Source organism: Lagopus leucura, unplaced genomic scaffold (assembly GCF_019238085.1).
Source record: "Lagopus leucura isolate 7727_CA_CO unplaced genomic scaffold, USGS_WTPT01 Super-Scaffold_100037, whole genome shotgun sequence".
Taxonomy (NCBI): Eukaryota; Metazoa; Chordata; class Aves; order Galliformes; family Phasianidae; genus Lagopus; species Lagopus leucura.
Window position 1 is genome coordinate 1,356,879 of NW_024962286.1, and position 17,680 is coordinate 1,374,558.

Consider the following 17,680-nt stretch of genomic DNA (forward strand, 5'->3'; position numbering starts at 1 on the left):
ACTGACTTTTATTCCCATGAATAATCCTTTCTCGACTTCCTTTGCTTTGTATCCTGTGAAATCAAGGCTTTACCCCAGACACTTACTCTTTCCCTTCTTTTGTCCTCTTACAATGGGAGACTTTGGGTTTTATTGTAGATACAAGCTAATTAACGATTGACTCCATTGTATTTTTATTTACCTTTAACTAGCTGTCATTTTTCAGCCACTCCTTATTTTAGTGGAGGCTCTGAGTTCTCCTTGCAATGGAAACCTTTCCTACCCCCTAATCATCATCATTACAGCTTTTCTCTGGGTTCAGTGCTGCTGCTGCTTCTGTTTGTACAATGCTATTAATACTGATTCAGCACCATTAATGTTCTGAACTTTGGTGCTGGTTTTATTACAGTGTACCATAATTTTGCCTTGACCATTTATTTTACATGAACTATTTATGGGAGGACACATCTTGCTCTGAGGGCACATCTGCAGATGTCTGGTGTTATTTTCTATGAAATTACAAGCAGGGACGTGCTGCATAATATCTTCTAGTATGTCATACAAAGTTTTGATAACCTATTTATGGGAAGAGATGCACATTCAACAGTTATTGGCAGACCAGAGGGTACTTAATTTTTTGGATCTGTCAAACCTTCAAATGCATTTTGTCATTCTTGCCAAGAGTGACAGGAAAGGCTTTGTTGTGAAGAGTTCTCACTGCCCACAGCTGCTGTGTCAGGTTCCTCACTGTAACATTGCATCGGCCTGTAAGATTGCACTTGGGTTTAACAGTTATTGAAATAACACTCAATGGCATTTCAACCCTTGTAGCTAAGAAATTAAGTGTTGTTTGACCATCAGATATTCATTAGCAAATATTTACCTACCTTTTATGAACTCTCCCCTGGATTAAGCAAGTGCAGTGTTTGTTTGTATCACCAGTGTGTGTTTGTTGCTTAGCACAAAGTCTTCAGAAGCATTTAGGAGCTTACCAGGGTTGCTGTTGAGGGTTAATTTTGTTGTCACACTTTCTGTCAGAGCTTTGATAGACTGTGATTAATGCTTTACAGCTTCAAAGAGGCTGTGTTATTAATGTGAGGGTTGACATAAAGTTACTCTAGTGAGAGTATTATAATAGCTGAAAATCTATCTTCATGATTCTCATTGCTGCAGAGTGCCATGGAGATGGGTGGTTGGCTGTACATCTGTTTTAACTCGTGTTGAGAGCCAGATTCCTCACTTGCTTGAATCTATTCAAGTATCAGTCTGGTTTTATTTGGCAGTCCATAAGGAAATTCTTTTCTTGAATGGGAAAGGCTCAGTCTTTCTGAAAGTGGCTTGATTACTGTAAATTATGGTAAATTTTCTCATGCAGTGCCGCTGTTCAAGGCCAAGTGCAGTGCAAACTTCCTCATTTCTGCAGGTAAAATGAACCATTCAGCTGGCTGCTAAGCTCCAGCATCAAGCAACTCAGCAACAAGGACAACTGCTCTCTTTTCAGCAGCAGGTTTGTATCAGAATCTTAAAATGCACACCTTTGCCTTAGAGTCATGTTCTTGAAAGGAAATGCACACAGTACGGGTGCTGAATGTTAAAGCTGCCTTGGGCTTTATCCAGGCACTTGGTCACACTGAGCTTCAGCCAGCTGAGTAAAAAATTGACTTCCTGCAGTGTCTTCGAGTTGGAAGTGCAGAGCAAAGAGCCCAGCGTTTTGTGTCTTACAGCCCCTTGGCAAGGATTGCAAAAGCAAAGCGGACTTTGTGCAGATGATTTGTTCATGGCTACCACGTCCCTGCCTGGTGAGCGTCAGCCTCCAGTCTCTCCACTCATGTACCAGTGCTGTGTTTTGTCAAGTTCTTCATCTGAACGTCAAAATGCCCACTTTACTTTTTGGGGAGGTTTTATTATGCTGACATTCTGTACTATGAAAAACTTGTACACGTTTTGAAGTCCAGTTTCATTGAAACTGATCAGTCTCAAACGTAGCAGTTGGCTTGGCAGAAGACAGATGCGTTTGTCCTCTGAATCTGGGGTTTGTTTTCACGTTATTTGAGAAATGGAGGAAGTTGCTGTTCCCTGTGGTGACTTTATGGGCCTATGGAACTTTCTTGATTTCATAAATTAGACGGAATCTACTTTATTGTCATCTGCTTTGGGACGAGCTATAGACGTATGTATTTCTCTTGTCAGCTGTGCTAACTGCTGTGTAGCACTGCAGTTCCAGCTGCTGTGCTGTCACACTGCTCTGCAGCTGAGCAATGCAATGCTTGGGCAACTGGGGCATTGCAGCTAGAGTTCCTTTGGCAAGAGAACTCACTGTGTCTTCAGTTCCCAGAGAAGACTGGAAAGCATTCCTCTAGGAAAATGTCAGCGGGCTGCGGCTGAGATGAGTGAAGCACTTGGTGTCACAGCAAAAACAAATCCTTCACAAATATCTCACCAGACGCAAGCGATTCAGAGACTGCTCTGCATATTAAAATGATTATTTTACATGATGTTTCTCCTTCATCTGCTTCTATGTGTTAGGAAGGATCTGCTGTGATAATCTGCCATACGTCCTCGGATTGTCAGCCTGAAGCTGGAAGGAGACTTTCCAGATCTAACAGGTGCAGTTTTCATGCCTGCAGATGTGCCTCAGCTGTAGCTGCTTATCAGCAGTTAAAGATGTTCCTTCCTACGTTGGGCACCTACTTCATAAAATACCAGCATATATTTAGTGGAGGTTAATGGAAACAAACTGTGTATCTGCTGTAATAGCTGGTAATTTTGTTTTTGTCACCTCTACTTAAGTTGGCTTTTCTGTTGATTTCCTTCCTACAATGAAGAGCACTTGACATTAATTGTTTTCATTTCTGTTACCTGGTAATGTTCTTATGTAGTGCCTGAGCAAAAAGCTTAGGGACATCAATAGTACTGTGCTTCCAGTACAGAATAGCTTCTACAACTGTTACAGCCCAATAAATGTCTATTTATTGCTTAAGGCGAGCTTGCATTGCATGTCAGAACTGATGGCTTTGGAAAGCCCTTGTAAGAGAGGAGGCAAGAAGGGAGCCTGTGCACTATGCTGAATAATTTCCCTTTTGAAATGCAAGATAAGTCTGTTGTAAATAATTGGATTGCAGCTCATAGCAGTAAATATATAAAATCATCAGTGACGACGGCTGCTTTGTTTTGCTCCCCCAAAATCAAAAAAAATCCCCCAAAGTCAAGATTACCTCTGCAGGTTGCATTGAAGAAGCAGAGAATAAGAAAGATAAGACTGGAAATACTTGCTGAAGAGGGGGATGAATACATTGTAAAGCGGAGCAGGCTGATGTGGCTGAGCAACCTTTACTGCTTTAGAGATGAACATCTGAGAAATGACGTTACCACAGTTGTAATAAACAGAGGGATTCAGTTTGGTGAAAAAAAGAAGCCAACTAACAAAATAAATTATAGCAAATAAATATAGCAAATAAAAAACTGAGTGTGGCTTTTTAGCAATTTCAAGACCTTTAATTTCACACTTCGTTTCAGGGTCAGACATTTCACAGAGCACTGCAGTGGGTTTAGGAGCACTGTATTTGTGACTCAGGTTAAAGCTCACCTTCATTACGGTGGAGATCTACATTTTGAGCATTCTTCTGTGCTTAAATACAAAAATTTGATGCTGTTCATGAGCTGTTGCTAAGGATTCTCTAAATATAGAGAGCACCGCTCCCTTCTGGAAGATCTGTGAAGCAGCTTGTGTGCCAGCTGTCACTTATTGCTTATTTTTGCCTTAATACTTACTTAAATGAAAGCTAGTGGAACGTAACTACAGAAAACAAGATGAGTGTTCTTCTCTGTGTCAGTAATAGCCATGTAAAGTGACTTGCCAGCAGTGATGTAGGAACTGGGGGGAGGTTGTGTTCCTGGGCAGGGTGGGAGTTAGACATGCATAATGGTGAGTGATGGAGAAATTCCACAGGAGATCCAGTGCTGCATATTTGTGTGCTCTATCTGCTGTTTTAGCTTTAGAAGTGTTGGCATGAAGGCAGAAATAACATTTTAAAATCTGCACGTTTAATCATTTACACTTAATTGTTTCAGTACGGCTCTTGTGTGGCTTAAACTTGTGTAGAATTAAAGGCTGTGGATGTTTGTGTGTGCTGCTCTGAAGTTGTCAGATGACATTCTGTGCTATTTAAGTCATTCTGGATGAGTAAGTCTATAAGCTTAAGACTTCCTATGATTTCTGCTCAGGTTAGTCAGTGAAGGTGTAGCGTGTTGAGGATTTGAATGTGGTGCTGTGAATGTAGATGGCAGATACCCAAGGTCAGGGAATGGGGCTCTGAATGAGCACTGATGGAGCTGTGGGTGTCCCTCAGTGCTCAGTGCAGGGGTTGGACCTGATGGCCTTTAAAAGTCCCTTCCAATTGAAATGATTCTAGGATTAATTCAGTTCACACATGTGAGGAAGACCAGAGGCAATTGATGTGGATTGCTGTAATAGCATGTTTAAGATGTGCTTCCTCCTGGTAGGACTTTTCAAGCCTAAATGTATTAATCAATTCTGTGAATAGCTTCAGCTGTGCTATTCTGGGTCTGCCCTACCGTGCTAACATATCTTACACTGATGCTTTTATAATTCATAGAATCACAGCATGGCCTGGGTAGAAAAGGAGCACAGCGCTCATCCAGCTCCAACCCCCTGCTGTGTGCAGGTCACCAACCAGCAGCCCAGGCTGCCCAGAGCCACATCCAGCCTGGCCTTGAATGCCTGCAGGGCTGGGGCATCCACAGCCTCCTTGGGCAACCTGTTCAGTGCCTCATCACCCTCTGGGGGAAAAAGAAATAAAGATGATCTTGGTGAGATCCAGTGATTTGATCTTCAGCGCTATCAGAAAGGCTTTGCCAAATGTTCTCAGAAATTGATGTTTTAAATAGCCCCAGCTCAGAATTTTCTTACACTTTCCATGGCAACAAGTTCATCTGTTATGCAAATGTCACGTTAACAGTCTCTGTAAATGCACTGCTCCATTTCTTTCCTGCAAAGTGGATGTTTAGTTCTTGGTAGAAGTACATTTTAACAAAGAAATACAGTTACGTGTGTGAGCACCTGCCTTGAGGTGAACTGAAATGTCTTCCTAAGGTGAGACTTGGGGGTAACATTTATAATCTCATTGGATGACTCAGTGATTTAAAAAGCTTTTTTGTGCGTATGAGAAGTGATGGTTTCTGTGTGTCTGTTTCTGTAGTAGGGCAGAATTGTTTTCCTAATGATAGAGGTGGTTGTTTTTTCTTTTTTAATGAGGCAGTTTGGTCCTAGCAGTCACTGTGAAGTTCGTCTTCAGTGCCTATGCTGTCCTTCCTCCTCCTGCTTCTGCTGTGTAAGCTTGAATGTATATTTTAGGGAAGGGGAGGTGCAGGGTGTGGTGGGAGACCCTTTAGTCCCCGAATTTGCTTTTATTTTCAATGTTGAGGATGTATTTCTCTCTGCTGTTGATGGTCCTTAACAAGGCCATTGTACTGGTCGTTAATTGCAAATTAGAACAGAAATGAACTAAAACAATGGGGTAAAACATGCAGTTTCTCATCAGAGGCTTTATGTTTTGGGAGGCAGCTGAGCTGTGGCCATTACTGGTAAGGCAGGCTTGGACAGCTTGACAGCACAGGACTGAGATCTGATGTAGCTCTCAGTTATTCTCATGGTCCTCAGAAGTTAAAATTCCATTGCACTTAATGGCAATAGTTTCTATACACTAATATTGACACGGACTGTTATCAGATAACTTCATAATGCTGCTGCAAGAAAAGTGCTCCATTAATTATTTATAATAATAGATGGCAAATGGGGTCATCTTGACGTCAGGATGTTGTTGCCTTTTCTCTGCATGTTTTCATAGGTACTTGGCAGCACTGTTGAAACAAGACTCTTAATGATAGTATGTAGCCACTGAGATTTTAATTGACATCCGCTTTAATTAGATGTTTGTGTTTCAAAAATCGAGCTGTGCCATTTATGTCTTGGATCTCACCCTGAGGGCTGCACGGAGATGTGCTGCTCTTGCATTCTCTCAGTGCCTTTTTAACATTCAGTTTGAGAAGGGTTTGGTGTTGATAATGGAAGTCAGTGCTGGCAGATGTGGTTTGTGTCTTTGAATCAGATGAGTGCCTTCCAACCTGGGTAATGGCAGACGATCAGACCGAGGGTCTAAAAACAGAATCAAGACACTTCAGTGTTACCGGCAGAACTCTATTTTCATTCTTTTCCTGCTTAGTTCACTTGCTGTTTGATCAATTATGTATATTAAATAGGCATGGTCCTTAATTTTATACACCATGGCATGCGTTGTTGGACGAGTTCTCAAAAGCCTGTGTGACATCACCGAATGTGGTTTTCTTTGTGCTTCTTCAGTTTTAGAGCAGTTTTTGCTGTTATTTTCAATGACTTTTTGCATGTGCAGAAGGCATTCCTTTTCTCTAGCTCGTCTCTCAGAGCAACCAGTCAGTTTTTCACATGCACCTAGAAATGTAAGTAACTGACATGAAAAACATGGCATATCCATTAGTATGCTGGATGTGGGATTAGAGGAATTCTGATGCACAATAAACTATTTCTCAAATGAAATCTCAACCTGAGCAAAGTGGAAATGGTGATAGAGTTATGGCTTTTGCTGAATTTTCTGTGAGGATTGTTTAGCTTGGAGATACTCTTAATCTTTCTTTAATTCTCTTCAACACCAAAATATTGGTATTTAAAAAAGGAGAAAAAAATCTGAACCAGTCCAGAAGGGGTTTGACCAACAAGTCTGTGCTGTTAGCCTGCAGTTCACATCATGGACCCACGTGGTTCTCACTGTTGGTGTAACATGGCAGTCTGTTGTCTTTGGTGTTTCTTGTAAGGCATCAAAACAGTGCTTGAGAGATCAGATGGGAGATTCCCCTTCCTGCTTTATGGTGGGAGCTGTGAGCGTGTTTGGTGCCGCACTTAAAGCTCATTAAAGATAATAGCATCTTGTGTAGTTTTGCAATACTTAATTATAGGATTCGACTCCAAGCAAGACTGTATTTGACTTCTTCCCTCCTGGCATCTGAGCACACTGATCTCACTAGGAATTACCAGTTGCTGTGGAGTCCCGTTAGTATTTTGGTTAACAGCAGCGATTGGAGTGCGGGCACTGCGGGTTGTTTGGGGATGTCTTGGTCTGTCAGTAGCATTAAGTACAGGCAAACAAAGGTAGTTATTGTTTGTCACCTGAACTCCTCTGAACCGAGCAGCACTGCAGTGTTGATATTGACCAGTTATCTGGCCACTGAGAGCAGTGTGAGATCTGTGCCTATTGCAGTGCTTAATGCTGTGTGGGTACTGCAGGTGGTACAGGCAGGTAATGCTCTTGCTCCCCTGTCTACAGCATGCATAAATAGCTTTTAAATATGGCTCCTCCTCCCCTTTCCTCTAAGTGGCAAGGCAGATGTTCCTGCATTCCTCTCTCGACCTTTGTTGCTGTGGGCAGGTAGCTGTTTTTCTGTCTCTTTCTTTCATTCAGTTTCCTTTGCATCTTTCTTTTGCAATTCCTGAAATGCCCATGCACATATATTAAGTTCTGCCCTTCATTTATTCTTTTGTCATTGTTTCCATTTCACTTTCCCTGTGTTTCATTCCTGTATCTTTCTTGTTTAGACCAAGTGGAGGATCCAGCTGGCCGTAGCAGCCATGTAGGACCCTTCAGGAACCTGATGGTAAGTGCACGTGTGTACTTATACTCAGGCTTCCACCAGGTTCTGTACTGTGAGGAGCTGTTTTCCCTCCTGCAGGCTTCTGTCAGTTCTTGATGTCTTAAACTGCAAGAAAATTGTGGGGCAGACCTTTGGTTAATTCCTTGTTGATGCTTTGATATCAGAATTGCAGGTAGAGGTTTTCATTGGAATTATGCAGGGAGAAAGTATGTCAGTCTTTCATGGTTATGTGAATTGTAAAAGCACTTTGAGAGCTCTCATGATGGAAAGTCTATCAAAAGCCACTGGGTATCTTCAGAAGATCCTGAACTCTGGTGAGTTTGAAAGCTAAGAAGGCATACCACGAGGATATGCTCTTCTTCAATTCTCTGCCTGGACATCTGCTGTTGAATATGGTTGGGATCATAGGGTGGGTCCATCTGGGACAGTCCCTGCTGTGCTTGAGTATAGGACACTTCTGATCTTTATAGGGAAAACTGCAAACTACAAGCCAACAGGCTAAAACTAATAACAGGAAAACAGCAGAAACTGTGTGCTATCCCTGGCTGATGTGTCAGCAACTGAACTGGCACATCTGATAAATGTATGCAGGCATTTTGCTCACTATAAAGGTGAACAGATGCCAAATGAAACTTCTCTTCAAATGCATTTGGACCTAAAGACCAATAGCTTGAAATATTTCTGACAGTATCAGTAAGTAGGTTACTTTTTTATTTTTTTCCTTCTTAGGAGTGTGCCAAGGTATCTTGCAAATGGTTTTTTTCCCATCAATAGCATAAGAAAGTATGCTACCTAAATAACTCCATTTTGGTTAAAAATCCTGATACTCTGATGACTTCCCAGATAATAATTCAAAGTGCTGTAAATTTTGCATTCTATAAATGGAGAACACTTTGGAAAACCTGTTTGCTTTGGTACTTCAGAGTGATTTTTGTTGTTGTTGCTTTTGTCTATCTTGCATTTTGAAGAGCACACTTTCCCTTTCATCTTGCTGTGAGAAGGAGCTGGCTCTTGGTTTGCAGGCTTTGACAGTAACCTGTCACCATGCTGAATATGGAGGCTGCTGTAGCATCAGACTGTATTGTTGCCAGTGATTTCATCTCCATACCATCCCCAGCTGAACCATCTTGTGAGGCTGCCTCTAGCTGTGGCCAGGCTTGGCAAAGGTGAGAGCTGCATCCAGGCCTTTTTGGTCGAGTCAAGACATAGATATTAGTCTTGAAATGAGAAGTGCTCTGCAATGAAACGAAGCTCTGAGGGAGTTTGAATAGCTGAATACGTGTTTTTGTTATGTGGCTCTTAACATGGTGATGCAGTGTTGATTCCATAGGATTATACTGCAGTTCAACACTTAGACCTTTTACCTAGAAGTAGAATGCTTGCTGCTTCTGTAGCTGTACAGGTCAAGAACAGTTTTGGGCAGCTTGGTGGATACTTCTGGAGAACTGTCTGAACTTCTTGCTCAGATCTTGGTACTGCATGTTGAAGTTACAAATAGCTGAGGTGTCCTTAGCATCAAATTGTGTTCATATCAGACCAAATCAGATGCAGTTGGGCTTAAACTGCTCGTGGCTGTGTGAACTGCTGACAGCTCGAAACCATTTGGTGTTGGAGCCTTGTATTGCCTTGTCAGGTAAACCAGAATTTGCTCCTTTTGGAAAGGTTTGATGTGAACTGATAGAATGTTTGCGGATATTATGGGATAATTGCTAGAACTGCCTAGGAAGAGTGCATGCCTATTTTCCAAAGGTGACAAAAATGTGTTCTGAATGACTGCAATATCAGTTTCTGAGACTGAAAACTCTTAAACTGGTAAAAGGGAAATGAAGGAAAAAAGGGCAATTACACACATGAATCTGAAAAGCCCTGTGGAATTTGGGGAGCGCCTGTGAAACTTGAGCTCCTTGGAAGGAAATGAGGGTAATTATTTGGATGATGTAGAAGGTTCAAATAAAAACAAGTATTTCCTTTTAAAGCTGACCTGTCTCAGTTCTATAGGAGGGGGTGCACACTTGGAAAATTTGGGTTGGAATAGAGAGGAATTTTTTTAAAAGGCATTTCAGACTTTTGGCCTACAGCGTGAAAAATATTTCAAGAAAAAAAGGAGGAACGTGTTGACAGGGTTATGAATTGGAATAACGTGCTTCTAAATAAGAGATGAATTTATGGCTGTAATTCACGCTTCTGACTTGAGAAGAGGGGTCACTGTGTTAGAGTGGTATTCTGTGTGTTAGAGGGAGCAACGGAGACATTTGGATGGCTGCTTCTGGAGAATTCTTGTTCCTAGGAGGTGGGTGTGTGGAAGTGTGAAGTTCCAGATGAGAGTGGTGCTTTCAGCACATGCTTACACGTGGAAGTTCACTGCAATGACTTGAGTTAGAGGATTTTGGCTTCATTTGTGCTTCCAGTCCTTGCCATCAGTTCCAAAGATTGCAGAACAGAATCTTTAGGAGCGGGATCAAAAAGATAGTGTTATAACTTTGTAGCACATACATGGGTGAAGTTCTGAATGTCTCTGCGTGTTGCATCACAGATCAGGTCTTTGCACAATGCCATTTTACTCTAATCTTCATTGTGTTCATTATCTCATGCAAATCTAACACAGTTCCCAGTTTTGCGATCCGAGAGTGTCAGCAAGCTTGGTTGTGTCAGTGGACGTGGTGCTGCACCCTTGGTTTGCTGTTATCCAGTTCCATCCCATTTGTTTACTGCCTTTGCTGTGTTGGCCAACATCATGCTTATACTTCATTTCTTTGATTATACCTCCCCTCCATGTCATAATTCAGAATGTTTGCACAGGTTTAGAAGCCTCTGTGAGCTTCTATTTGGTGCAGCCTTCCAATTAACACTAAAGAATAATAATGCAATTTCCATACACTTGTATGAAATACAGTAATCTCGCTGATGGAAGGTAATTAATGACTATGACTTGAGCTGCTTAACTCTGTCACAATAGATCTCCTTTGTAGTCTGTGCTTGCTTTGTAAGATATTTTGGAGTATTGGCTTTTTAGAGACTCACGATTGACTTCTTTCAGGCCCTAGAGACTTACTACCTTATCAATACATAGCCACAGATTAGACATCAAAATTAAATATACAGATGGGTAATTTCTTCTAGGTCATCTTTTCTTGCTTCTTTTGTTCTGTACTTGGCCTTAGCACTTTTTGCCCTGTGGTCAGTGTGTTTTCTGAGTGTTCTTCTTCCTTGCAATGTCATTTGAGTTCCTGAAGAAAAAAGAGTTTCTACAGAAGTATGTTGTACTCCAAGGCTGGGTGTTTTAATTTGCCAGTCAGATATGAAAAATAAAAATTGCTCAACAGGAATAATGCATATTTGTTGTTTGTTTTTCTTTCAGGAAAGAAAAAGACTCAGGAAAGTAAAAACAAGGGGAGGAAGGCAACAGATACAAAGCAGAAAAAGACTGATTTGGATTCTTCGGCAGATATGAGGGATTCTAAAGAGGGTGAGAGCTCTCAAGTATCTAACTGTTTTCTTTCCCATTATCTTCTTCAATCAAAGCACAAGTTTTATCATGTTTAATAAGCTAATGCGTTATGCTAAAGCAGGAAAGTGAACAATGTTTATATTTACCCAAACAGTTCAATTATCAGTCAATTTGGATGTCAGAACTTTGTCAATAAGGCAACTCTGCAATTGGAAAACACAGCTACTGTGAAATGTCTGTGCCCAGACCCCTTTGAACAGAGAAGACCTTATTCAAAAATGTCTTTAGAGCTTATAGCTGTAATAATGACTGTATAAGAAAGATCAGTGTTACAAGGGAAAAATATAGTAATAATGCATAGAATAGCTAAGCATACCGTTTGTCCTGAAGGTGATCTGAAAAGATTATGTATAAAATTATGCTGTTTACATATTATGTATGTAAAAATGACTTAAATGTGTTTTGAATGCGTGGGTTTTTTTGTTTTACAATCATGGAAAACTTGCCTTTGCTGTGGGTGTAACTGGTAATGGTTAAGGCTCTGTACAGGTACTGATAGATATATTTTTTCCAAACTTACTTAACTTTTTTGACCCATTTCTTCACTCTGTTTTCTCTTCTGCTTGCACACTGCGTGCACTGTTTTACTGCTGATGTCTGATGCTCTAGCTAGGGAAGGGAGATGAACTTCCTGCTCCATACTCAAGGCCGATTCAGAAACTCTGTGTGAGTTGGCAGAAAGAAATACTTTCTTCAGAAATGGATTTATCTGACAACAGATAAATAAAATTGGCACACAAAAGTGTGAATAAACAACCAGTTTACACTGATCACTGGGATGCATGCAGGCAGATTCAGAAGTGCAGGGAATAGCTATTCAGGCAATGGCTAATAGAGAAATTTCATAGACTGGAAAGCACCATGCCAGATCTAAGTTACGCCTTGCCATGCATTACAGTGTAAGTCCAGATTGTTGCATTGTGCACCAAGTTAGTAATAACTTTGGGGAAAAGCCCAAAATACTTTAGCTGTGTGTCCTGCTGTGCTTTTCTTACACTCTTTTAATGAAGGAAAAACCTGTGAAGGTTTTTCAGACGTTTCTTTAAATGTTCTGAAGTCTGCTATTTTATGTATTCTTTGGCCATGATGTTCAATCCTAAGATCTCACCGTGTTAAGAATCAGCAGTTGTTTACATTTTCCTGAAGCTCCAGAAAGGAAATTCCTGAGTATGGTTTTGTTTGTTACAGAATCACAGTGGTGAGAAGAAGTATTGTGGGAGTTGTAGAGTATTGACTTCTACTGTGTAAAAGGTAGAAGAATGGTGTAATGTACTTCAGGGTGTTTGGTCAAAATGTTTCATGCTTTTCCTACTTCATATATCAGGTCATAAAGAAGAAGATGAAAAGCCTTCCGTTTCTGCTGTACTGTCCCTGGAACAAACAGCTGTGATTCAGGAGATGGTAAATCAAGATGTGCTTCCAAAGCTGATGATTCCAAGTCCTGCCAGTGAACTGCAAATAGTGACCGAAGAGAAACAAGAAGAAGCAATAAACTGTGCGTCAGATGATTTAGATGAGGATGAAGAAGAAGAGGATGAAGAAGAGGAAGAAGAGGAGATGGAAGATACCAATATGCCTAAAGAAAATGCTGAAATGCCTTTGATATGTGAAGAAAAGTTAGACTCTATGGAAGAGCAAAAGAGTACATCAGAGGAATCTCCAGAAAGCTCTCCAAAGAAACTTGTGGTGAAAATTCCAAAAGCAAGAGGTGAGTCAAACGGTGATGTTCAGGAAACATTCATGTTTCCTTGTCAGCATTGTGAGAGGAAGTTTACAACAAAGCAAGGACTTGAACGCCACATGCACATTCATATATCTACTGTTAACCACGCTTTCAAATGTCGATACTGTGGGAAAGCCTTTGGTACTCAAATTAACAGACGAAGGCATGAGCGGCGCCATGAGGCAGGGCCAAAAAGGAAACCATTCTTAACACTAACATCATCACAGCACCTGGATAATGTTGCTGATAACCAAGTAATTGTGAGTGATGGTCTTAAAGATGACTTGAACGTTTCCAATCTTGTACAAGACTCCGTTGTCTTGGATTCTGAGAAAGTCTCCCAGGAAATGTCCCACTCTGCTTTTGCTGAGGAAAACAAGGAGCCCAAAGAATTGCACCCATGCAAATACTGCAAAAAGGTTTTTGGAACTCACACCAACATGCGGAGACATCAGCGCAGGGTTCACGAGCGGCATCTTATTCCCAAAGGTGTCAGAAGAAAAGGATACTTTCATGAAGAGCCACCGCTTCAAACTGAGCAGGCCCCACCAGTGCAGAGTGTATATATAGCAAGTACTGAAATAGAAGAGGAAGGTGAAATAGATGATGTCTACATTATGGATATTTCCAGCAATATTTCTGAAAACTTAAATTATTACATTGATGGTAAAATTCAGTCCAACAGCAGCACTAGCAATTGCGATGTGATTCAGATGGAGTCCAACTCTGCAGACTTGTATGGACTAAATTGTATCATCAGTCCAGTCACGGTGGAAATTTCCTCAAATATAAAGATTACACAAACACAGGTGAATGAACCTCCTAAGGAGCCTTCTGGCAGCGGGAGCAATGAATCCAAAAAGAGGAGAACTGCCAGCCCTCCTCTTGTACCAAAAATAAAAACTGAGATAGAACCAGAACCTATAACTCCTACTAGTTCTTTAAATCTTCCTCTTAGCATTTCAACAGAGAGCTTACCTTTCCATAAAGACAAAAGCGTGTATTTGTCATCAAAATTAAAACAGCTTCTTCAGACGCAGGACAGTAAGAAGATCACTCCATCAAGTGAAATCCCTAAACTGGGACCTTCTGTTGCATCATCGTCTATTTTGCCTCCAGTATCCAGTAGATTTAAAAGAAGGACCAGCTCTCCTCCCAGTTCTCCACAGCACAGTCCAGTACTTCGAGATTTTGTCAAATCAGGTGAGGGAAAAACTGTGTGGAATGATAATCTTCGAAGTTCAAAAATGCCAAAGTTAGAAAGCCACAGCAACTCACCTGCTTGGAGCCTAACTGGAAGGGAGGAGAGGGAGACTGTGAGCCCTCTTTGCTTCGAAGACTTCAAAACATCAAAAGACTGGACAGTGGCTCCAACCTTTGGCAATGTATGCAACCAGCAGCCCCTGGATTTGTCTAGTGGTGTAAAACAAAGGTCTGATATCAAAAATAAGCATCAGGTTCCTTGGGAATCTGTATTAGATTTAAGTGTGCACAAGAAGCCTTGCAGTGATGCCGAAATTCGGGAATACAAAGAAAATTCCATTCAACCAACCTGCAGTGGTGTTAAAAAGAAGAAACCAACCACTTGCATGTTACAGAAGGTTCTGCTGAATGAGTATAATGGAATGGATGCAGCCACAGACAGCACACCCAGTGTGAACAGAAGCCCGAGCCCAAGCAAATCCCTGGAATCTCAGGCAGAACCAGACACAGACCCCAGTCTGTCTGCATCGTCTTCTGTTGACGCTCAGCCCCTTAGTTCCTCTGTTTCCCTTGTGCCACACGCATCTGTCGCACCTTCCATGTGTCAGCTGCCTCCTTTGTTAACACCAACTAATCCTCCTTCCCCACCACCCTGCCCGCCTGTGCTCACAGTTGCTACATCACCTCCTCCCCTTCTTCCAACAATGCCTTTATCAACTCCAGATGTCTCTGCTAGTGCCACTAACACTTCCTCTTGCCCATCGCCACTTTCAAACACTACTACCCAGTCTCCACTACCAGTTCTTTCACCTACGGTTTCTCCTTCTCCATCTCCGGTTCCTTCAGTTGAACCGCTCATTTCTGCTGCTTCACCTGGTCCTCCTACTCTCTCTTCTTCCTCTTCTTCCTCTTCCTCCTCCTCTTCCTTCTCTTCCTCCTCCTCCTCATCATCTCCATCTCCTCCTCCCCTTTCAGTGGTTTCTTCCGTTGTTTCTTCAGCTGATAACCTTGAAAATACTCTTCCAATGATAAAACAGGAGGAAACTGAAAATGAGCAGAAGGCCAGAGAAGATCCTCATGCTGCAAGTGAATCGGGAGTAGTGCAGGAAACATTCAATAAAAGCTTTGTGTGCAATGTCTGTGAATCACCTTTTCTTTCTATTAAGGACCTAACTAAGCATTTATCCGTCCATGCTGAAGAATGGCCCTTCAAATGTGAATTCTGTGTACAGCTTTTTAGGGATAAAACAGGCTTGTCAGAACATCGCTTTCTGCTTCACGGAGTAGGAAATATCTTTGCTTGCTCAGTCTGTAAAAAGGAATTTGCTTTTTTGTGCAATTTGCAACAGCATCAGCGAGATCTCCATCCAGACAAAGTGTGCACACACCACGAGTTCGAAAGCGGGACTTTGAGACCCCAGAATTTTACTGACCCCAGTAAGGCCAACATTGAGCACATGCAGAGCCTGTCAGAAGACTCTTTAGAACTTTCTAAAGAGGAGGAAGAAGACGAAGATCTAAACGATTCCTCCGAAGAGCTTTATACTACTATAAAAATAATGGCTTCTGGGGTAAAATCTAAAGATCCGGATGTTCGAATGGGCCTCAATCAACACTACCCAAGCTTTAAACCACCTCCATTTCAGTATCACCATCGAAATCCTATGGGTATTGGCGTTACTGCAACAAACTTCACTACCCACAATATCCCACAGACTTTCACTACTGCCATCCGATGCACAAAATGCGGGAAAAGTGTGGATAACATGCCTGAGTTACACAAACACATACTGGCCTGTGCATCTGCCAGTGACAAAAAGCGATACACGCCCAAAAAAAATCCAGTGCCACTGAAACAGACTGTGCAGCCTAAGAACGGCATGGTTGTCATCACTGGTCCTGGAAAGAATGCCTTCAGACGAATGGGTCAGCCAAAAAGACTTAATTTCAACGTTGAGATTAGCAAAATGTCTTCAAATAAACTAAAAATAAACGCGTTGAAAAAGAAAAACCAGCTTGTCCAGAAAGCTATCCTGCAAAAGAAGAAATCTGCTCAGCAGAAGGCAGAATTGAAAAATAGTCTTTCTGAGTCAGACCCTCACATCTGCCCCTACTGTAACAGAGAGTTTACCTACATTGGAAGTTTGAACAAACATGCGTCGTACAGCTGTCCCAAAAAACCCATCTCCCCATCCTCCAAAAAAAAATCATCCAAAAAAGGTGCAAGTTCATCACCTGCAAGCAGCGAAAAAGGCAGCAACCAGCGCAGGAGAACAGCAGATGCAGAAATCAAAATGCAAAGCATGCAGCCTCACTTGGGCAAGACAAGAGCGCGAACCTCAGGACCTGCACAGATCCAGCTGCCCTCTGCATCCTTCAAATCAAAGCAAAGCATTAAATTTGTACCTCCCATTCGATCGAAAAAGCCAAATCCGTCTTCGTCACTGAGGAACTCTAGTCCTGTGAGAGTGTCCAAAATGACTCACGTGGATGGGAAAAAAACTAATAAGGTGGTAGGTAAGAACACTTCCTCTGGCATCTCAAGCAAAGCCACCCGGAAATTGCACGTCAGAATACAAAGGAGTAATAAGGCTGTTTTGCCAAGTAGGTCTGCTGTGGCAAGTAAGAAAAAAGCAGACAGATTCACTGTAAAATCTAGAGAGAGGATTGGAGGACCTATTACACGAAGCTTACAGCAGGCGGCAAATGCCGAGGCAGCAGAAAGCAAAAAAGATGAAAGCAGTACAAAGCAAGAATTAAAAGATTTCAGGTAAGCTTTTAATTTGAACTTCCGACAAAACAGGAACACGTTGCTTGCTGTTTTGCCAATTTTCTTGGTCTTTTTTTTGAATTTGTCATATTTAAATCAGAAGAAGATTGCGTTTCCTAAAACGTGGTTAGCGGCTCAGTCACGTATGATGTACATATTTGATGCATTTTGTCACATTGTCATATATACATCATTTGTATAGAGAATGTCCTTAATTATAAATGGATTTGGAAATGCTGGGAAAAAATGTCAGCACTTGAGTGCAAATAAACCTAAGTCGTTAAACTTCATGTTCCTGGTGACATGTATCTGCTATCCAGCACACGGTGGCCTGGAATGGTTCTAGGTTTAGGTGATGGTGGTTTGTGAAGCAAAAAGTCACGACTGCGTTTTTACCCTCCTATTAAAACAATTGGAAATGTTGTTTTTTAAAATAAAAAAAAAATATATATATATATATTCTCTGCATATCGTATTAAAAAAAAAGAAAGCATACTTCAACAACTGTATGTGCATCCTAATTGAGTCAGATCTCTAAATACTTAATATAAGGGAAATAGATGTGTAAGAAAAGTGACATGAATGTGTAAATTTTTGTTAAAAGTATCATGCTCTTATGTTTCAGTTTAAGAAAAAAAAGATTATAACTAAAGTTCTATTTCATTTTCAGATGAAGCATTTTAATCACAAGAAAGGGTAACACTTAAATAAAATAAAATCGTACTGTATGTGCCTGAGTCCCGTTTAAAGTCTTCATGTCATCTTTCAAAGTCAGCAGTCTGTTTTGCAGCCTTCA

The 17,680-nt window shown here is 41.3% G+C and overlaps 1 protein-coding gene across 2 annotated transcripts in view; it reads left to right on the forward strand.

Annotated features, from left to right (window-relative positions):
• PRDM2 (PR/SET domain 2) overlaps positions 1 to 17,680 on the forward strand; it is a 62,704-nt gene that overhangs the window by 30,505 nt on the left and 14,519 nt on the right. For both annotated transcript variants that reach the window (XM_042883252.1, XM_042883253.1), the window contains exons 7-8: positions 11,039 to 11,146; positions 12,513 to 16,884. In XM_042883252.1, the coding sequence (XP_042739186.1) occupies positions 11,039 to 11,146; positions 12,513 to 16,884 (4,480 nt within the window). The remainder of the gene's footprint in view (positions 1 to 11,038; positions 11,147 to 12,512; positions 16,885 to 17,680) is intronic.